We start from the raw sequence: 19,033 nt of genomic DNA, 5'->3' as shown, positions 1-19,033 counted from the left end.
AGTGATTGTTTGTTTTATAGTATCTAATTGGGCTGCTCTGCAGACCTAATGAGATTAAAGGGAGGAATCGTTTGCCGCCACTGCAGAATAAACTGATACATTACACCAGCCACAGGTTTTGAGGACTGTACAGCTTGTCTTTTTTCCTTTTGTTGTTATTCCTCTGTCTTCTTTCCTCCTCCCGCCAAATAATTATTTGCTAGTACATCGTGGAGGAAAAAAGAGGGGGGAAAAACTCTAGCAGTCCAGGACTATAATATATATCTATTTATTATGTCTTTCGGTTAATTCCTGATCTGAGGAGCGCTGTTTTTCACTCCCAGGCTAAAGTCACCAGCGGGTAGGGCCTGATTGCTACTTTTCATGCATAGTTTTAGACACAAGAGGGCATTGTGACGTCGCGCCCGGCGGCGCCCAGTCGCAGGCCGAGTCCGGCGGCCCCACGTGGGGCCCTGCACTCCCATTGGCCAGCGCGGGGCGAGGCTGCCACATTATTTTGTTACTTTTCAGTCCCTATTTGGAACTGCTCTCGCGGCAGTTCAGACCTCGTGCTCGTCCCCCCTCGCTTGTCTGTGTGTGGTATCCGCAGGTCCGGGGCACTTTTTGGGGTGTGTGTGTGTGTGTTGGGTGTGTGTGTTTGGGGGTTTGTCGTGGTGCAGAGCGGAGAGCTGAGCCGAGGAGAAGGAGGAAGGCAGCCGCAGAGCTACCGGGTCTCGGGCTGCGTCTCCCCTCCAGCGTTCTCCTGCCTGCGCGCTCCGAGGCGGCTGTGGCGGGGCCAAGCGCTCTTCGTTGGAGACGCGGTGCTTGAGCTGGGAACAGCGAGGACCCCTTAGCGGAGGCTTCTTCCTGTGCCGATGGAGTTAAGATGCCAGGTCGGCTGATTTGCACCCACTGAGCCGGAGTTTCCTTCTCGGCCCTGGGAAGGGCTGGCGGCGGCGGCGGCAGCAGTAGCAGACGGAACAGCAGGCTCTCCACTCCGAGGGGGGGCGTCGGCTCCCGCCCTCACCCTCCGGCGCTCCTGCGGCCCTAGCCGCCACCTCGGAGCCGGCCTTCTTCCTCTTCTCGCCGACAGCCGCCTCTGGGTTTGGACCTGCACTCCACGGATGCTGGGGCTGCCCCGGCGCGCCCCCCTCCCACCTCAGTGATTGGAGGGGGCCCGCGCTCGCCCCAGGAGGGGGCCCTGTCCTCGGGACCCCGCGCCGGACCCGCCGGGGAGGAGACAATGTCTGCGCAGCCCCAGGTTCTGACGCGCTCCACGCTGCCTGGGGAAGGCGGCCGGCCACAGCCCGCAGAGCCCTAGGCTCACAAAGCCCGCGCCCGCCGCCGACCTCGGCGCCCACCGACGACTTTGCCGCTCGCTCCGCGGCTCTTTGTCTCCGTTTGGGGTGGGCGCCCGACTCTGGGATTTTGCTGTGAGAGCGGGCTGGGGGGGCCGGGGGCGAGCTCTCGGTTTGCCGGCCGCCCCTCGCTCGGGCTTGGCTCCCCCCTCCCCCGCACCTCTCCAGCCCGGGCTCTCCGCGCTTCCACGCTCTTGGAATCACGACCCCTCCCTGCCATGTATCCGCAAGGCAGACATCCGGTGAGTAATTGCAACTCGGTTTATTTAAGCATCTATCATAGCAAGGTAAACGAGGCAGTTTATCTGGCACCTCCATTTTGCTTGTTGCTACCTTTCTGGGGTGTGTGTGTGTGTGTGTGTGTGTGTGCGCGCGCGCGCGCTCACACAAAGGGGATGGGGGGGCGCTGTTGAGAGGAAGCTCATTCCGCCAGAGTGTCATGGGGGGCTGCCTGTGTTCCCAGAGGCCTGTTTGTTTTCATGCTGTTCTCTGCTCCCTCGCTTAAGTCTCCTAACTCAACCGCGTGTCTCTCCCGCCCCCATCTTACTTGGGAATGGGGGACCCCTTCGTTAAAGGGATGGGAGTCTTGCAGCCAATCGGAAGGGATTGGGGTGCACCCCTTCCTACCCCATCTGGGAGCTGAGAAACTTGCTGGGAAGACACTGGTCTGCTAGGGTGGCCACTCTGTTGGGGTGGGGGACGGAGGGAACGCCATCGAGGGGCGCGGGCCGCTGGGAACCCCATCTGACGCCCCCCTCCCCCCTCATGTCTTGTCTTCGCGGGCTCCAGGCTCCCCATCAACCCGGGCAGCCGGGATTTAAATTCACGGTGGCTGAGTCTTGTGACAGGATCAAAGACGAATTCCAGTTTCTGCAAGCTCAATATCACAGGTAAGGCTGCTGGGGACCGCCCGGAGGCTGGTGGGGAGGGGGCGTCCCCGCCTCAGCTTCTGCCCCCCCGCCCCCCCGCGGGGAAGGTGGGGGCTCCCGACCTCGGGGCGGCAGGCCAGTCTGGCCTCTGCCTTTTGTTTCCCCTTTCCAAGCGCGGCGCCTTAACCCTTCGCTGCCTGCAGCCTCCCGACTCCCCGCGCCGCCCGTGGGGTCCCCGGGGTGGGGGTCGGAGTCTTGGGCTCTGGGTTTTGGGGTTCGCGAGCCAGCGTCAGGGACCTGCCTTCCAGTGGCCGGTATTAGTCTTATCGTTGGGCCGCGGGAAGTTTTAGTTGTTGCACTCCCCTCCGGCCGGAGGCTGCGGGGTAATGGGGTACCCTAGAGGCGTCAGGGTAGTGGGAAAGTGGCTCTCAGAGGCTCTCAGTTGAGGCCTCGGGGAGGCTGTGTAGGCCCCAGGCCTGAGCAGGCTGCTCTGCCCTTGCAGCCTCAAAGTGGAGTACGACAAGCTGGCGAACGAGAAGACGGAGATGCAACGCCATTACGTGATGGTGAGAGGCGGCGAGGGCCCGGCGGGTGGGTGGGCGAGCGTGCCGGCAGGCAGACTGGAGCTGATCCCCCCAGAGCCCCCTTGGGGCAGCCCTGGGAGCCTTCTGAGTGTTCCTTCCCAGCCTCTTTCAGCCGGCCACTTGGAGGAGGGTGGTAAGAGGAGAGGCAGAAAGAGAAACCCAAACCCCAGGCCCAGGCACTTCTGTGCTACCTTTATGCCCCTTTAGTTCATATTTTTTTGAAGGTTTTACGGAGAGCTGGTTGCCCTATCTTGGCGAGTAGGACAGGACTGGATTAGCCCATATTAAGGATTGGATAAAAATCTCCCTTAGAGCCCTCCTGGGAGTGTTTGGAAACTTTGGGGCCCAGGGATCTAGCCACAGTGGGCCCTAAGCCCTCCCTCCAACCCCTTTCTGTCCCCAGATATTTCTGAGAGTGAAGGAAGAGCCTCCACTGACCTCTCAGGGATTTCCCAACTGAGAATCTTATCAGCCCTGGGGCAGTAGATGGCCATTCTCCCCTTTTCCCAGTGTCTGTTCCAGCAGTTTACATCATCGTCTGTGAGAGGGCATGGAAGGCACTTAAGCGCCTCCCTGCACTGCTTTCCACATAAGAGGCTTCGACACATTGCTAAATAACTCTCAGAGGACAAGAGGGTCCCAGTGTACACACGATTCCCTGTTGAACCCGAACCTTGTATAAACAGGATATATGGCACATGCAGTGCTTATGGAAGGGAGGGCCCAGCTTCTCTGACTACTGGATGTATAATGTGTTGAGAACAGCACTCACTGGCGTTCAGCCCTTATTACTCTATTACCACTCTATTAATGGCTTTGGGGTTTGGGTCTTTAGCAAATGTATCAGGAGAGTACGATTTGACCAAAACCTCCCCAAAAGCTGATTCAGGAAAATGGAGAAATTTCTGTGTTGTCTGTTAATGGTAGTTCTTTTCACTTTTAGTACTATGAGATGTCCTATGGCTTGAACATTGAAATGCACAAGCAGGTAAGTGCTTTTCTCTTTAAAAACATGTTTTTTAAAAACTTACATAATACACGGTTTTTTTTATGGCCCCTCATGTTTGAAAATGAGCCTAGTTCTTTCTCCTACTTTTTGAAAAATGAATGGATCCAGTCCTTGAAATGCAGGGTCTGAGGTGTTGCTGATTTCTTGGGCGTTGAGCTTTCGAGCTTGTGAGATTTGTCCTGGTCTTGGATCTTGGTGGAAGATAAAGGAGCAAAGGGAAAGTTGTACTTTCAGGTTCTGCATTAGAACTCCTGAAACCCAGAGGTGGCTGGCTGCTTTTATCCGTTTTAATGTAAAATTTTCAAGAGGAAATACAGGAGTGGTTGTGTGTGTGTGCAAAGATGTGATGTTCTGCCTTGATAAGATTTAACTTCGAGAGTCTTAAAAGCCAAGCTGAGCTGTCAAAACTCAAAGGGAACAAGTCACTAACTGCTTACAAATATAACCGGAATGAAATAAAAGCCCAATGCTTCTCATTTATGAGGGAGCTTTCTCATCTTTCTTAATTTGAAGGCAGCCTCGTTCCCATTTTACGGAGAAGGAAGGTGAACAGGAGAGGTGAAGTAACTTGCCCACAGGCAGCCTGGCCAGGACTTTTGAGATGGCTGGGAGTTGAGCTCACCTTTGAAATCCTGAAGTCAAACCAGTTTAGCTAGTGTGGTGCTGCTTGATGGATATGTAAACTACCTCATATTGTCACTCTTCTAATAACAGTATACCTCAAACTGAGCAAATACAAACACCCTTTATCTGGGTGCATATCAGTAAGTAGTCCCTGGTGCTAGGCTGGGCTCTGGGAGAGGCCTGTTTGTGTATTTCTGTTCCGAGGAGAGGCTGCCTATAATTTGGCTTGGCCAGCTATTAGTGTTGGCATGTATAAATGGCACAGGCCTGTTGTTCTTTTTAACAATTGGTGTTCATGAAATCTCAGAAGGCTGTTGACTCATGCTAGCCTTTGGTGACCGTGACTTGAATGGATTTTCTGCTGTAAATTAACAGTCATTTACAAGGTTTCCATTTTGCCCTTTTAGGAGGCAGGACCCAGGGCAGGTGAGAAGGGCAGGTGACCTCTGGAATGCCCCGAGATTCCTGCCCGCTCCAGTGGCTTGTGTAGAGCCTTGTGAATCTGTGGTTTCCTTTCCCCCTCGGAGGGAGCCCAGTGTTGGCTAAAGGGCAGCCAGAACGGGGCCTGAGCTGACTGAGCGAAGTGGGAAGCCAGCTTGTGGCTTCCTGAGTGATTAGCCCTTTAGGAAGGCTCATGAAGTCTACCGGGTTTTTACTGCTGGACCCACAGGCATCATCAACAGATACCACTTTGTATGTGAAAGTATTTCTTCTCAGCAGAATGGTTCTGCCCAACTTGAGGTGGAACTGACCTGTTCTTACCGGTGCGATAAGATTACACGAAGTGGAACTGGGGTCCCAGGTGTTCATGGACCTTGGGGTGTTACACAAAGTGCCACCTCCTCCCTTTCTCCACCTCCTCTTTTTCCTCAGCGCTTAGTATCTTGGGTGTGTTTAAAGAGGGTAATTGCACCCAGGTTTAAAATTTATAGCAGCAGTTATTTTAATTAAGGTGTAATATGTTGTTGCATGTTGAGGTCTGAATGGGTGGTGTTCCTCGCGTGTGTGAGTGGATGGTTCTTGGCATAGAACATTTACCTTGGCTGGCAGAGCCAAGCTGTTCCCAGAGTCCTGAGGACACTGAACTCGGAAAGAGTTAACGACCTTAACGGGTGTGGTGGTGGGATTTGTATAAAAAGCAGCTGTGTGCATCTGGGGTTCTGGCCACTCCTCAAGCAGGGTTCTTAGGGGAAGAGTGCCTGAGGTTTGGTTACATCGTCTCATTTAATCCTGTCAGCTGCCAGAGGCAGATAGCTAGATTCTCTGTCCCCTGTTTACAGGCGAGGAGACGGATGCTTTAGGGGTGCCAAGAAGGCAGAGCTGGCACTCAAATCCGAGCCTCTGGATTCCCCTCTTGGGTGCTTCACCCTCGTACCACCTCTGCCTTCCAGCCCCAGTTCCCCCTTGCTTCCCAGCCTGAGCGTGGGTGCTCTGAATGCTGTGCCTTTGCCGCGTTTATGGCGATCTCTGAGTTGGGTGAAATCGCCCCATGGCTGTGTAGGAACAAAGAGACAAGGAGGTGAAGAAACCTCTGCAGAGATGTGCAACGCTGACCTAATGGGGTGGCCACTCCCTGGGCTTGCGAGCTGCAGAAGAAAACCCGGCCACTAATTGTAGTTTGGGGCTTGGGTACATTTGGCGGAAGGTGGTTAGGCCTGAGCAAACAAGTTTATCAGCTGACCTGTTTAGCGGTTGACTGGTGTTTTATCTGCACACACAATCAAGTGACTGGAGTGCTTGAATTATTCATGCAGTGTCCTGCCCTCTAGACTTGACTGTTCGTGTGATTACATCTGCCTGGAACAAACAGGCTGGATTCTTCATCTTTAAGCTCAGGGCTGGGGGTGGGGACTGTCTGTATTTTTTTTATATAATAGATGATCCCCTGAGCTAGCACCTGGGGAAGTGTGGCGGTCCTCGGCCTGCTCTGTCTCACACATCCTCTCACCAGAGCCACTATGGGAAATGCCTGTTAGTTGGGGACCACAGTTTCTGCCAAGTGGGCCCGGTGTTGACAGAGGGCAGCCGATGAGGTGAGTCCAGCCCATTGCTATTTTACTGAGAGGTTAAACTCACAGTGGCTGGCTTCGCTCCTGGCTGTTTCTGTCTCCCTCTTGTTCTTTTTCCAAGCTGTCAAACCCCAGAGAAGTAATAAATGGTTTCTCCTCCCACTCTTCTGCCTCCATCCCTAATTATGGTAAAGTGAAGATTACAGAATCACGGGCCTGGCCTGAGACTTGAAGAGGTCACTCACCTCCTCCCAGCCCTGGCTTCCAGACATAATGTCAAGGTTGATTCAGCGAGGCCGGGGAGGTGAGGATGGCCGACCTGCTCATCCGTTTCCATCCTGTTCCTGCACAGGCTTTGCAGTGTCACCCACAGATCACAAAGCCACTTAGAAACAAGCGTGTCGGAGCAACCGTTGTGCCTTGGGTGTGAGGCCCTTATGCTATGGGACACTGGGTCAGGCTCCTCCTGCACCCTCCACTGGTGAGCGCTGAGGGTTTGAAAGAGGACTCGAGGCATTTTGATTTGGGGGCAGCCTCACGCCAACACTGTACAGTCACCTTTTTCTAGAAACTGAGCAACTCTTTCTCTAAGTTTCCTTTGCCATGCTGGAACTAGGAGAGCCCTGTGGCTTCTTGTCCAAGCCTTTCAAGTTACAGATGAGGAAACTGAGGCCCAGCAGGGGAACTGGTGCAGCCTTTCTTTCCCACCCCAGGTCTCTTCAGCAAGACTCAAGAAATGAAGAGTGCTCATGTATAACTAATAGCACTCTGTGTCTTTAATTACAATTGCTTCTTCCTGTGTTGTTATCTCAAGAGGCTAAGGCTGGAAACCTGGTTACACCAAAGTCCAAAGTACCCCACTTTGGTTGTATAACCATTTCAGCTAAACCCTCTGCCCACAGCCCTCTTCTGAATTGCCAGCTATTTGCACAATTAATGATCTGAGTGCGAATAATACATGGAATACAAAAGTAGTAACGATCCCAGAGGTAAGGTTCATGGGTGAGGTAAAGTTGTAAAACCTGTGAACTTTTTACTCAAGGCTACAGAAAGCCATGGTGGTGGCCGTGAACACGGGGCTGAGGGAGAGACAGGAAATCTCCATTTGCCATCTCCCCTCTTTGGGGGCTTCTCACATAAGTGGTAAGGGGCTTTGGCTGGAAAATCTCTAGGTACCACAGCTTGAAGTTCTGTGTCCCTTGTGAAGGTACGGGTGGCCAGAGGGAGCCAACAGGTGGCGAGATTACAAAGACCCTCCCAGGGAGAAGGTAGCACCACTCTCAAAATTGAAGGGGACATAGGTCCTTATACTGGGGCAGTGCTTATCTGTGTGTCATCTGTGTTGAGCCAAGAAGAAATTCCAGTATCATTTTTGGCCAGTATCATTTTGGCTGCCATCTAAAAACCCCTCTGCACCTCGGTTTCCACCTGACTTTTCCTGCTTTGCCAGTCTTCCCTGGAACAGTCTCTGTGGTCACACAGGTCCTCTCACTGTCCTGTGTCCCTTCCTTATTCAGCTTTGGTCTCTGAGCTCAAAGCTCCCTTCACTGTCCTGTCCACCAAGGAGGGGACCCACCCCCACCCTTTAAGACCGCCTGCCTTCTCTGGCCCCCATTCTTTGCTGCTGATGACATTGTGCGCCTTGTATAGGAAGGATCTAGTCTGTGTCAGAGGCCCTTCATTTCCACGTTGTAGGAGTGAATCAGTCAAGGAATGAGTTCCCCTTTTCTTCCTGCAAAAGAGAATGTTTTCTGTCCTATTTGCTCTACAAACGCCTGGCACACCAGGAACAAAAAGGTGATCAAGGCCAATCACTTTGGGGTTTGCTCTGTGATCTGGCTTTGGTGATTCCCTTCCTCACACTACATTATCTTATTTTTGTAGAAATGGAGGAAGGCCCTCTGCTGGAGTCTCTTACGTGTACTTAGTAGGTGTTCAGTAAACACGCTGGTTTTTCTTTACTCAGAGGGTAGGATTCTGATTCCCTGAGCCCTGTGAGTAGGAAGTGGGGGTTTTAACTGTGGGCTGGCCTCACGCTCTGCAGGCTTCCTCCCACAGCTTAGCATCCAGTTTCTTCATCAGTCAAATGAGGGCGTTGGCTTCATTCCCAAAACGGTGATTAGGGGCCTGGGATGTGCCCTTGTGGGCTGGGGCTGGTGAATGAGACACCCTTCCTTCCACTGGGGAGTTGGGCATCTAAATCAGTCATTGCAGCGCAGTGAGGTAAGTGCTAATCTGGCCGAGTGACACCGGAGGAGCGCTCAGGACAGAACAGAACAGCTTCTTCCTGGGAAAGGGGAGGCGGGGAGAAGACTGCACCCACGGGCTGTTAACTTGAGCCACATCTCAGCGGGCGGGCAGGGGTTTATGTGACAGAAGCCAGCACTGGAGACCCCCCCAGTGGCAGCAGTGCGCGGAAAGGCAGTGAGTGTGCTCCGGAAGCCACAAGTCTTCAGAGAGGCGAGGGGGGTGGGGTTCCACTTGGGGCGTGAGACGAGGTGGTGACATTTTGCGGCAGTGGTCTCCAAGAACTCCTGCTCTCACACTTCGGACTCTGCGGCTTCTGCTTCCCCAGATGGCTCTCCAGGGCTGGCCCCAGGCCATCTGCCCGGGGTGGGGCGGAGAATGCTCTGTGTCCGCAGCCGCCCGTCTGCATCCCCACCGGAACATGCTGGGTTGAACTTTATTTCCTAATGTGGCATTGTCTCCTTTCTCCTACGGGTAATTCTGTAATGACTGGTTATGACCTGCCCCCTCCCCCATATTTAATTCTCATCAGCCCAGCTCTCCACTTTGCTATTAATGATAGCAGCCAGCAAAATAGCTTTCAACATGCCATTGACAGTCTGGTTTAAGAGCGCACTTGAAGTAGTGCTAGACAGCTGAAAGCACCTATAATTGTGTACCAGAGTGAGAACTGCGTGCTCAAGGGCCTTGTTTTTATATGCTTAAAGGGACAATATCTTGTTTTCAACAAATGCTCGCTGAGACTCACAGCCAAGAGCTTTCTTCCCTTCTCTCTTTGCCTTTGTCTGTTGGCTATTTCTTTTCTTTTCTTGCCTTTCAAAGTGAATGTTTCCCCTTGAGTTGGGGCTAAGGAGAAACTTCTTCCTGCCTTCACATAAGTAAGGATAATTCCCTGGGTTTATTGCTTTGAGTCACCCTTTGCTGACAGCAAACCCCGGGGGATGGCGCCTCCCACCTGAGAGTCCTTAGGACCTGGCACTTCTCACCAGCACTGATTTTGAGTCCTTTCATTTGCTAAGGAGGTTGCACGGGCCGCACAGCACAGTCGCAGGCTGTGGAGGTAGACGCCACCCTTGTGGGGGTTGTGGGGGTTGTGGAGAATGGGTCCTCCTTTTGCAGAGTCAGATCAGGGACCTCTAAGCCCCTTTCAAATCAGATTCCAGGCGGCTGTTCTTGTGCAGAGTCCCTCTTGAAATGGGAAGGGTGGGTGGGGCAGAGATTTATATTCTCAAGTGGAGGCTCATCTAGGCTTAGGGGGTTGGTTACCCAGAGGTCCCATTGACTCAGCCCTGAAGATTTTGCCTGAGAACAAATACCTCCCTCCCCTTCACCCCAGCCAACTTCATTACTTTGAAGATGCAGCAGCCTCTTTGGAAGAGGCCTCCTTTACCCACTGTCACTGGAGCGCCCTTAACCAATCGCATCCTTTGAAAGGTGTAGAGAGAGCCACACTGTCGGCACTGGGAAAGGCCAGGAGGGGGTCTGGAGTCCAGTCTGACTGGCCATTGCCGGCTGCTCTTGCCGAAGGCCGGGAGCATGGATGGGCTTGGCTCGTGTGTCCTAGGCAGCCCTTTACTGACCCACCATGTGAGTGACGAATGGGGTTGGGGTCCTGGCGCAGCTGCCGCCACCACCAAATAATCTCAAAAAGAAGGCCTTTGTTGAGGATAAAGAGTGTAGAAATTTTGATCTTCCAAATATTATTGGTTTTAATAATATAGCCCTAGGTAGCACTCGATTGTTTATAAAGTAGATTAGACCTTGTTACCGTAGGAACCTAACATAATGGGTATTTGGGTCTGGGACAAGCAAACCCCAGAATGAATGCATCAGAGCGTGGTGGGACAGGCCTGGGATGTGAAGGTGACCTGCCGGGGCCTTGGAGGGCTGTTTCTGAAATGGGGGCTGGTGGGGCAGGTGGAGAAGAGTGTGGATTGACAGGGCTGAGTTCCCTGAGGAACAGGACCCTGGGTGGTCACTGAAGCTCATGAGCCCTGCACACGGCTTGGCCTGTTACTTGGATGCACAGTGTGCATTTTGTGAGGGTGTTGGGGTTCTCCCTAACCTGTACAGCAGCAGTATGAACTTTCTGGGAAGGAAAGAAGGCTTGCTTTTTCGGGTTTCTGAGAGAAGCCTGTCAGCTGTAAAAGTTGTGATTGTGAAAGGAAATGTGTCATAAACCTTTATTTCAACGTGTGTTTAATGTAGCTTACGCATTTTTAAAAATCCTCTCTCGTTATGGATAGTTTACGCGTGAGGGGAAGGAAAGGGGGGTGAGAAAAGGGTTAGATAGGAGGAGAGATGATAAAACAGATTTGGGGAATAAGGATGCACAAAGCCGGTAAACATGCCGAATTCGGATTGCCAGGAGGAAGCAGGGTCAGTAGCTTGGAGGTAAATTAGTCAACTGTGCTTGTCCTGCCTTGGGTGTCAGTGTGTAAATGGCCTTATCTCATTGCCCTTCGAAATCCTTGATAACCATTGTTCACAGCTCTTTAGCTGTTTTTTAAAATTCTTAATGAAACGCTGCCAGCCCACTGGGGTGGTGGTTGGGGAGGAGGTGGGCTTGAGAGGGGGCCAGTCGTATGAACAAGTTTCTAAATAACTGATTTTGATTGTGATGGCCTGTGAAATGCCGTCCTTGTTTGGGACGAGAGGACCCTCTGACCCTTGGAGGAACGGACATACCTGTTCTTTGGTTGTGAACTTGGTGGTAGGTGGATAAATGAGGCTGTTTCTACCCACAGCCTGTCCTCTCCCCCTACACCTGATGTTCCCTTCCCTGCCCCCCAGATTTCCTGTAGAGCCCCTGTCCTTGAAAAGCCACAGCCGTGTTTCATTTGCAGTACTGCCCTCATGGGGAGACCTCCAAAATTTAAGGAGCTGCCTCTGCAAGGGTAATGTGACTTTTACAGCCTTTTGAGGGGCGAGGGGAGATTTGCATATGTTCCATGAGGATTAGGTGAGGCTTTGCCATGACAACCCCAAGAGACGAACTGAGAATTTTTTCTCCTTGTGGGAGTTGGCCAGTGGAATCTGGGAAGATGGAGGAGGAGGCAGGGGGTTTTCTGAGGGGAGGAGGAGGGTGGGGGTGGCAGCGCCTGGGGTGATTGGGCAGTGTTGGGGGAAGGTGTCGCCTGAAAAGGCTTTCCCTGTTCTTTGAGGGCCATCCCCTGGAGTGGAGGTGGGAGACAAGCAGAGTTTAGTGTGTTTGGGAACCAAGAAATTAAAGTGAACAAATATTTAAAGATTATTGGATCTTGTTAACAGGAAGCCTGGTGGATGGAAACAAAGACTGAGAAATGAGAGTCTTAGAGTCTTAGCGCCAGGGACATCGGGGCCCAGGTCCCTCCCATGGACTAGTGTCTAGCCCTGAGGATGGGGCACTCACTTGTGCACCGCACTTAATTCATTTTTGAGATTATTGTATTGGACCCAAATCTGCCTCCTTCATGGAAAGGAAACTGAGGCCCAAGTGCAGGACAGACCTGGGACTGGAATGCAGGATTTTGCATTGTCAACTCTTTCCAAGGTCAGTGGCCTAGAATCTTCCTCTACCTCCACTTCCTCGCTCAGCCTTACTATTCTCAATCCCCATATTCCCTAGACTCTTGGCAGAAGGTGTCTGGGATTTCTGGTAGGGAGAGAAAGAAAAAGGTGAATTCCTTTCAGGGAAGCGTGTGGAAAGGGGTCACGCCACAAATCAGCACCCCGGACTCCCTTGCCTTTCTGATGTCCTCGCTGGGCAGGGGTGGGTGTGTGGGGTCCTCACTGCCGTCCTTGCCCTGTGTGAAGGACCTGGGGTCTCGTGCATAGAGTGTCTATCACAGGCGAACCCCAGCCCGCCCCATTCCCTCCGATGGGAGACAGATCCTTAGGGTCACCCCAGAGCTGGCCCTTCTCTTGTACCAAACCCTCCCAGCATAAAGAATTCAGCAGGCTTCTTCGGAAGCATAAATATTTAATGGTGTTGTAGTTATATATAATTTGATCAATATGTCAGTGCTAAAAGGGCCTTTAAGGAGGTTCACCTATCATTGAGTGATCTGTGATGTAAACCTCCCTAGCCCCTCCAGAAACAGGGGTCATTATCTCCCTCGGTTGCTAAGTGGATCATTTATTTGTCCTCCTCTTAATGACACCGTGGTGCTTTCCCCCAGAGCCGGTGGCAGGGATGGAGCGGGGCCTCCGAATGCCAGGCCAGCTTTGCTGGAGGTCTCACCCCTCCCTGTCCCTAGACTTCCCTCCCACCAGCAATAAAATGCCCACTTGCTTTATTTGGTCCAAGGAGAAACTGCCTGGTGAGGAATGTCATCTTCTATTCCAATAATTGAGGGCCTATCAATTTAGAATTGCCTTAGAAATGCAATGGATATTTTAAGTTAAAGTTGCCCAGACACAGTGTTCTGGAATCCTCTAACATGTGATTGCTGGTGACCGTGGCCCCTGGCCGCTGGAGCCTCCTTCTTTTGCACAGACCCCCAGCCCTCCCTGTGCCCCTGTGATTTTTTTTTTTTTTTTATCCTCACCCGAGGACATTTTTCCTTTTTTTGTTCAGGTAGAGTGGGAGGGAGAGAGAGGAAGAGAGAGAGAGAGAGAAACATCAACGTGAAAGGGACACATCGAGTGGCTGCCACCCGCACGACCAACCAGGGCCGGGGACAAACTGCAACCGAGGTACGCACCCTTAGCGGGAACCGAACCTGGGTCTCTCAGGACCGCAGGCCAACGCTCTAACCGCTGAGCCAAACCGGCCAGGGCATGCTCCTGTGATTTTAATTGAAGATGAAGCAGGCTCGCTTGGAATACCCCAGGACTTGAGGCAAAGAGCCAGGTTAAACCTGATTCAAATTCAAGAATCCCAGAGTGGACCATGTCCCTACCCCAAACACACATATTTCAAGGAGAGTGACCTGAGGCCCAGCCACTGGACGTCTTTCCAGAGATCACACAGCGTGCCAGACAGCTGAGTTGAAAACCACCATTTCCACGTGGCTTGGGAGTGTACCTCATGTTTCACGCAGACGGGTGTCTTCTCCTCATCTCGTTTTTCTCACACACATGCACAGATGGGTCTCTGGATTCACAGCACACCGCCCTGATTGTCCCAGGAAAGGATCCGTGTTGTAGAAGTGAACCAGGAGCCCTGTGGCAGCCCTTGGCTGTCTCACAGACATGGAAATTCACTTCCCACTGAAGGATACATCTGGAAGGGAGGGGCCTTGCCTGGCTGTCTTCAGCTCACAGCCATCAGAGAACCCGGCCAGTAGTTGCTTGGCCTGTACAGTTCTAGGACAGCAGTGCTCTGTGACACTTGTGTACATGTTTGATGGTCACCTTTGAATGGTTCTTGCTATGAAGACTGGTTCTTGGGACTGAACCCCACCCTAGCCCACCACCCAGCAACCACCAACGCCTCAAGGTGGCTGCCTCTTCGCTCGTCCTTTAAATTCATGCCATGCACCATCTTACTGAGCTTTATGGAGGGAGTGCTACGTCACGGAGCACTTCAAGAATGTTCAGTATTCTCAACTCTAAATGGTGGCCCCTGGATTTTATGAGTTACCCAATTCCTTTGAAGCCCAGTGGAGGGAAGTGATTTGCCCAAAGCCATGCAGCTAGATGGAGGCAGAGCTGGGAGCAGAAGCCGTATCATTTCTGTGTGGCTTTGGGTCAGAACACGCTTTTTAAAACGGCGATTTCTCCCTGTCCTTGTCTGTCTGGCTGAGGGTAAGAAGGGGTGTGCGTTCTCCAGAGCCGACTGCTACACTGCCTGGCAGTTTAACGCTTAATAGTGGAGAGACCAGCTGTGGAAGTGGCTGGCAGCTGTGCTTGGAGCAGTCGGCTCAAATTAAAAAAAGGCCAAAGCCTGGCTGGGTGCTGAGGTCAGGGGTGACAGGTTGCTGGGGCCGGAGTGCCCAAGCAGATTCCACCTTCCTTGAGGTGGTGTCCTGGGTCAGAGGCCCGGGGTCGGAGGCAGCAGAGTGGATGCCGGCGCTCCGGGAGAGAGATCCACTTGCAGAAGGCTCAAGCACCCTCGCTTTACAGCAAGATGTTTGGAGGTCCTGCTTTAATGGAGATGATGGGGCAAGTGGGAGCTCCTAAGGCACAGCGAGCAGATTGCTCTTTGGGAAATTACACTTGCCCCCCACTATCTTGTTTCCCTCATTTATTTGCCTAACAATCTCGACAGAGACACAGGGCAGATGTTGCTGCGAGCGCCCGTGTGGGAGCGCGGATTCCGCGTCGCAGGGTCTCCACGCGTGTGTCTCTGAAGCGCCCGTGTCTAGTAGATGAGTTCCTCCCCAGCAACATTGTTTTTCTACCAGCAGAGCCGCCTTCTTTGAACCACACTTGAAAAGGAACTTTCAAAGGCAGCACGAGGCTCCCCAAACACCTTTTTCCAAAGGAAGCAGTCTTCCTGCCGCAGGCACCCCTCCTGTCAGCCTCAGGTCCCAGGCGCTGGGCTCACAGGTCGTGGTTTGGCGGCCGAGATGAGGGGAGGATGGAGGGCGGGCGGCCTCCCTGATAACAGCGCCCTGAGCTGCCAGAGGCGTTTTCCAGCCCACGATCTCCTTCCAGTTTGTGGTTGGTGACTGTCCCGATTGTTGAAGTCACACATCTTGATTTTGTTTTCTTCCCTTCTTGGAACTGGTGTTTGAGTTGGATAAAATGCTGTTTCAACAGCTGCTTTCATCAGAAATGCTGTCGATTATTAACTCTGACGATCGTTTTTCTTTCAAAAAGACTTCTCTGCGTTCTATCAAAATGTGGAAATTTGGCTTCTTGGTAGGAAGTCATTTAGTGAAGTTGCCTAATTGCTGAGTGTCAGTTTCCCCATCTGAAAATGGAGATTTCTAACAAGCGACTTCCCGGCAGGGTAAGTGTGAGCTCACACACGTACAATGCTTGAAATAGCTGGGGCTGCGGATGTTAGCCATTATTATCATCATTGTTGTTAAGAGTGCTTCTGTCCAGCCAACTTTCTGTTTCTAGGAGTTTCTCTTGGTATCACCACCCTCAGAACAAATCATCATGAAAAAAAACATCATTTAGTGAACAGTTTTCCTGTTCGTTCTGTGACTCAGCCGAGGCCCCTGAGCCGCGCTCGGTTGGGTGGCCTGTGCAGAGGTGGGCAAGGCTGTCCCTGCTTCTACTTTTGAGGGAGACCGGGAGGGGAAAGCTGCCCACAGCAGACAATGGCACAGTTCCAGCCAGGAGGGGTGCGGTTGGCGTACCCTTCAACCCCAACTCCTCCCAGCACAAAGAAAACCCAGACCCAAGGACTTCTAGCTGTGGCTCATTGTAAAAGCTCTCCAAGTGTAAGACCACCCCCTCCTCTGCCGGCCCCCAGCCCTGTGCAGTCCTGTCTTGTGTACCGAAGTTCCAGCTGCCACACAGTGAGGCCTCTGCGTGGCATTCAAGCCCGAGAGAGAGCCTGGGTGCCAGGCCGGCCTCAGAGCACTCCTCACCTGGAGCTGCCCACTGGACTTGGTCGATGGGTGTCGGGAGGCAGGTGGAGGCAGGAACCGCTTTCCGAGGTGGGAAGGGTGAGTTGGAGGGAACTTGCTGTGATGACGCTGCGTGCTCACCTGGTGTCCTGGATGCCAGGCCTTCAGCTGGGAATGGCTCCGTGAAATCCTGGCAGATCCCCTCTCCTCACAGCCGGGCTCCACTGGGCTCTGGGAAAATCCCATGCAGGGGACGCCCATGGCTGTGTGTTTGCTAACCGCACGGGGAAGGGGAAGCTCAGTGCCTTTTTCCCATCACTACCAAGACCTGGACACTTTGTCTGCTAGAGGAAGTGGACAGTAGCTGGGAACCTTTCGTAACCACCTACCCCAGAGGGTGTGAGAGTGGTAGTTGCTGAGTAAGGGCCAGAGTGACCGGGAAGGTTCAGAGCCTGCTGCCTGCCTTGGTGGCTGTGGGGAGGGGGCCCCCGCTTGTGGTTGGTCTGGCCTCACCCTGTTGGCAGAGGGCTTGGCTGCTGCCCACCCCACCTCCCAGGAGTGTGTCAACACTTCATTTACCACAGCCCCGCCCACAGATGCTGTCCACACGGGGTCAGGCCCAGGGCAGCAGCCAGGGGGACATATCACTGTGAAAAATAAATGTAGGAAGGCCGGCGCGATTCTTCTGGCTAAACACTTATTGAGCACCTACTATGTGCTAGGCACTGCTAAGCTACTTATTTGAGGTAAGAGGCCATGGACCAATGAGCTTCCTAAACAGTGAACCTAGTTTATTTCTGTTTGTTTTTAATGTATCTTTCTATTCTCATTTGGCACATAAAGGAGACAGTTGAGTGACCATGTTGCTCTATGCAGCTTTGGACTGAGATGCAGACTGGCTGATTGTTTCTAGAACTCCTGCTGTGTACAACCTCGACTTTCATACTTCATTCCCCTTCCCCTTATCAGTCGGTTTGGGGGAGGAAAAAATGAACAGAAATGAGAAAGAACCCTATTTTGGAGTCAACTCTTCCCACTTACCTAGATTAATAATTTATACAATAATTAGTAATCTTCCCAGGTTCCTTACAATATGAATGGCAGGTATCTAGTGGGTGGAGGCCAGGGGTGCTGCTAAAAACCCTACAATGCGCAGAACACCCCCACAACAAAGAGGTATCAGCCTCGAACGTCAGCAGCACCGAGGTGGAGGAACCCTGACGTAAATGTCCTTTCTAGAGTGCACCTCAAATGGGCAGGTGTGGCCATGGGTTCTGGGATCCTCCCCACCACCCTAGAAGTTTGGAAGTAGGGACCATTACTGACAGTTGCTCTGGCATACAAGGGACAGCCCTCTCACAACAAAGCATTGTTCCACCACAAACACCCACAGTGACAAGCCTGACCCCGGTCCTGAGAATCGGAGTGTTCCAGGAGAGAGCAGCAGTCTCTGGTCCCCTCGCAGGAGGCCCCTTATGGTGAACAGACTCCGTGTGGAGCCTGCCACTGTGGCCGGCGGCCCCAGGACACAGGGCTGCAAAAAGCCTGCCCCTTTACAAACCACAGGTGTCCTCCTTAGTGGCTGGGTTGGGAGTGTTGGCTCCAGGAATTCTCCAGAGGTCCAGGGTCCGTTGATAAGCCTGCAGGCAGCATTGTTTTTGTTTTAAGTGCCCAAGGATTTCTCATCCGGAATCATTTGACAGACGGATGATCCAGATTTTTAAAGGCTGTCGTCAGGGCTTTGTCTTTGGAAGATGGCTGGAACCTCGGTCCTGGGGCCTCAGGATTCAGAATGAGATAAGAGAAGCAGCTGTGTGACTTCGGTATTGGCTGTAGGCCTTCCTGTCTGGGCTCCGTTACCCATTTAGCACCGCTTTAACACTCTTGATCTGGGGTTCACGTAGCATATGGGTGGCAAATGTGATCTTATCTGGAGTGTTAGGGGGTGGACCGAGAATTGATCAGCCTTTCCATGATCAACTGCAGTGAAGACTTAGGGATCTGAAGAGTTACCTCCTGAGCAGCTTCTAGGAAAGGCGAGGCTTTACCCTAAAACATGCAGTGTTAGTGGTGGGATTTTAGGCTGGGCGGCACATGGATGGGAGAGGCAGCAATGAAAAGTGGGGGTGCAGGAAGACCATGGAAGCCACATATCACCTTGTGTGGGGTGGCCCCAGAGGACCCTTTGGCACATGCCCCCCAAGGACTTCCCGTCACCTCCCGATCTGTCCGAGAGCCTAACCTGTCTGGCTGTTGCCATTTGGGCTACTGGGCATGGCATCCCCTCCTCACTGTACTGCGCTTGCCTCTTGTGATAGGTTTCCCGGGGTGTGCTGCGTGTGTGGGTCATTCCTGTTCTGTGTTGCTTATTTTTTTAATTGGCCTTCCATCCAGAGGAGACAAACTAGATTCTGACCCGAACAGATAGACCTCCTCTGATAGGAAATTGGAGCTCCCCAGAATGTAAGCAGCCTGGTGAGGGGGAGTTGGAAGATTTCTTCATGCTGCGATTTAGCAGAGAGGCTCCTGAGGTGGAGAAGATGGTGTGGTGGGAGGGTTTGTGGTTGGGGGAGTTTGCACTTCAAGTCTGACTTGATTTATTTGCCTAAGCTTCATGAGGTCTCTTTTCTTTTGCAGACAGAGATTGCGAAGAGACTGAACACAATTTTAGCACAGATCATGCCTTTCCTATCACAAGAGGTAAGGCCTTCTTTTGCTGTGTCCTTTTCTTTCCAAAGCAGCCCACTGGCTGACTAGGTCTCACCGGAGCCCCAGCCCCTGTTCATTCCCACTGACTGACGTTGACAGCTTGGGGTTTGCAGGGCCTTCTCCCGCCGGTTCAGAGCTTGGAGCCCCAGCAGAGGGACACTGTGCTCATTCTTCTGGTAGAACTGGTTCTCTAC

At 52.6% G+C, this 19,033-nt stretch overlaps 1 protein-coding gene across 5 annotated transcripts in view; it reads left to right on the top strand.

Annotated features, from left to right (window-relative positions):
- Positions 1-508: 508 nt before the first annotated feature.
- Positions 509-19,033, top strand: part of TLE3 (TLE family member 3, transcriptional corepressor) — a 42,231-nt gene continuing 23,706 nt past the window's right edge. For 2 of the 5 annotated variants that reach the window (XM_036242356.1, XM_036242366.1), the window contains exons 1-5: positions 509-1,579; positions 2,127-2,227; positions 2,709-2,772; positions 3,734-3,778; positions 18,768-18,830. In XM_036242356.1, coding sequence (XP_036098249.1) covers positions 1,556-1,579; positions 2,127-2,227; positions 2,709-2,772; positions 3,734-3,778; positions 18,768-18,830 — 297 coding nt within the window. In that variant the 5' untranslated portion in view covers positions 509-1,555. Of the gene's footprint in view, positions 2,228-2,708; positions 2,773-3,733; positions 3,779-18,767; positions 18,831-19,033 lie in introns of all 5 variants that reach the window. The other 3 variants (XM_036242346.1, XM_036242336.1, XM_036242372.1) reach the window with 2 other exon arrangements.

The sequence above is a fragment of the Molossus molossus genome, unplaced genomic scaffold (assembly GCF_014108415.1).
Source record: "Molossus molossus isolate mMolMol1 unplaced genomic scaffold, mMolMol1.p scaffold_m16_p_1, whole genome shotgun sequence".
Taxonomy (NCBI): domain Eukaryota; kingdom Metazoa; phylum Chordata; class Mammalia; order Chiroptera; family Molossidae; genus Molossus; species Molossus molossus.
The sequence above is the reverse complement of the archived record's forward strand: the minus strand, read 5'-3'. Positions and strand labels throughout refer to the sequence as shown.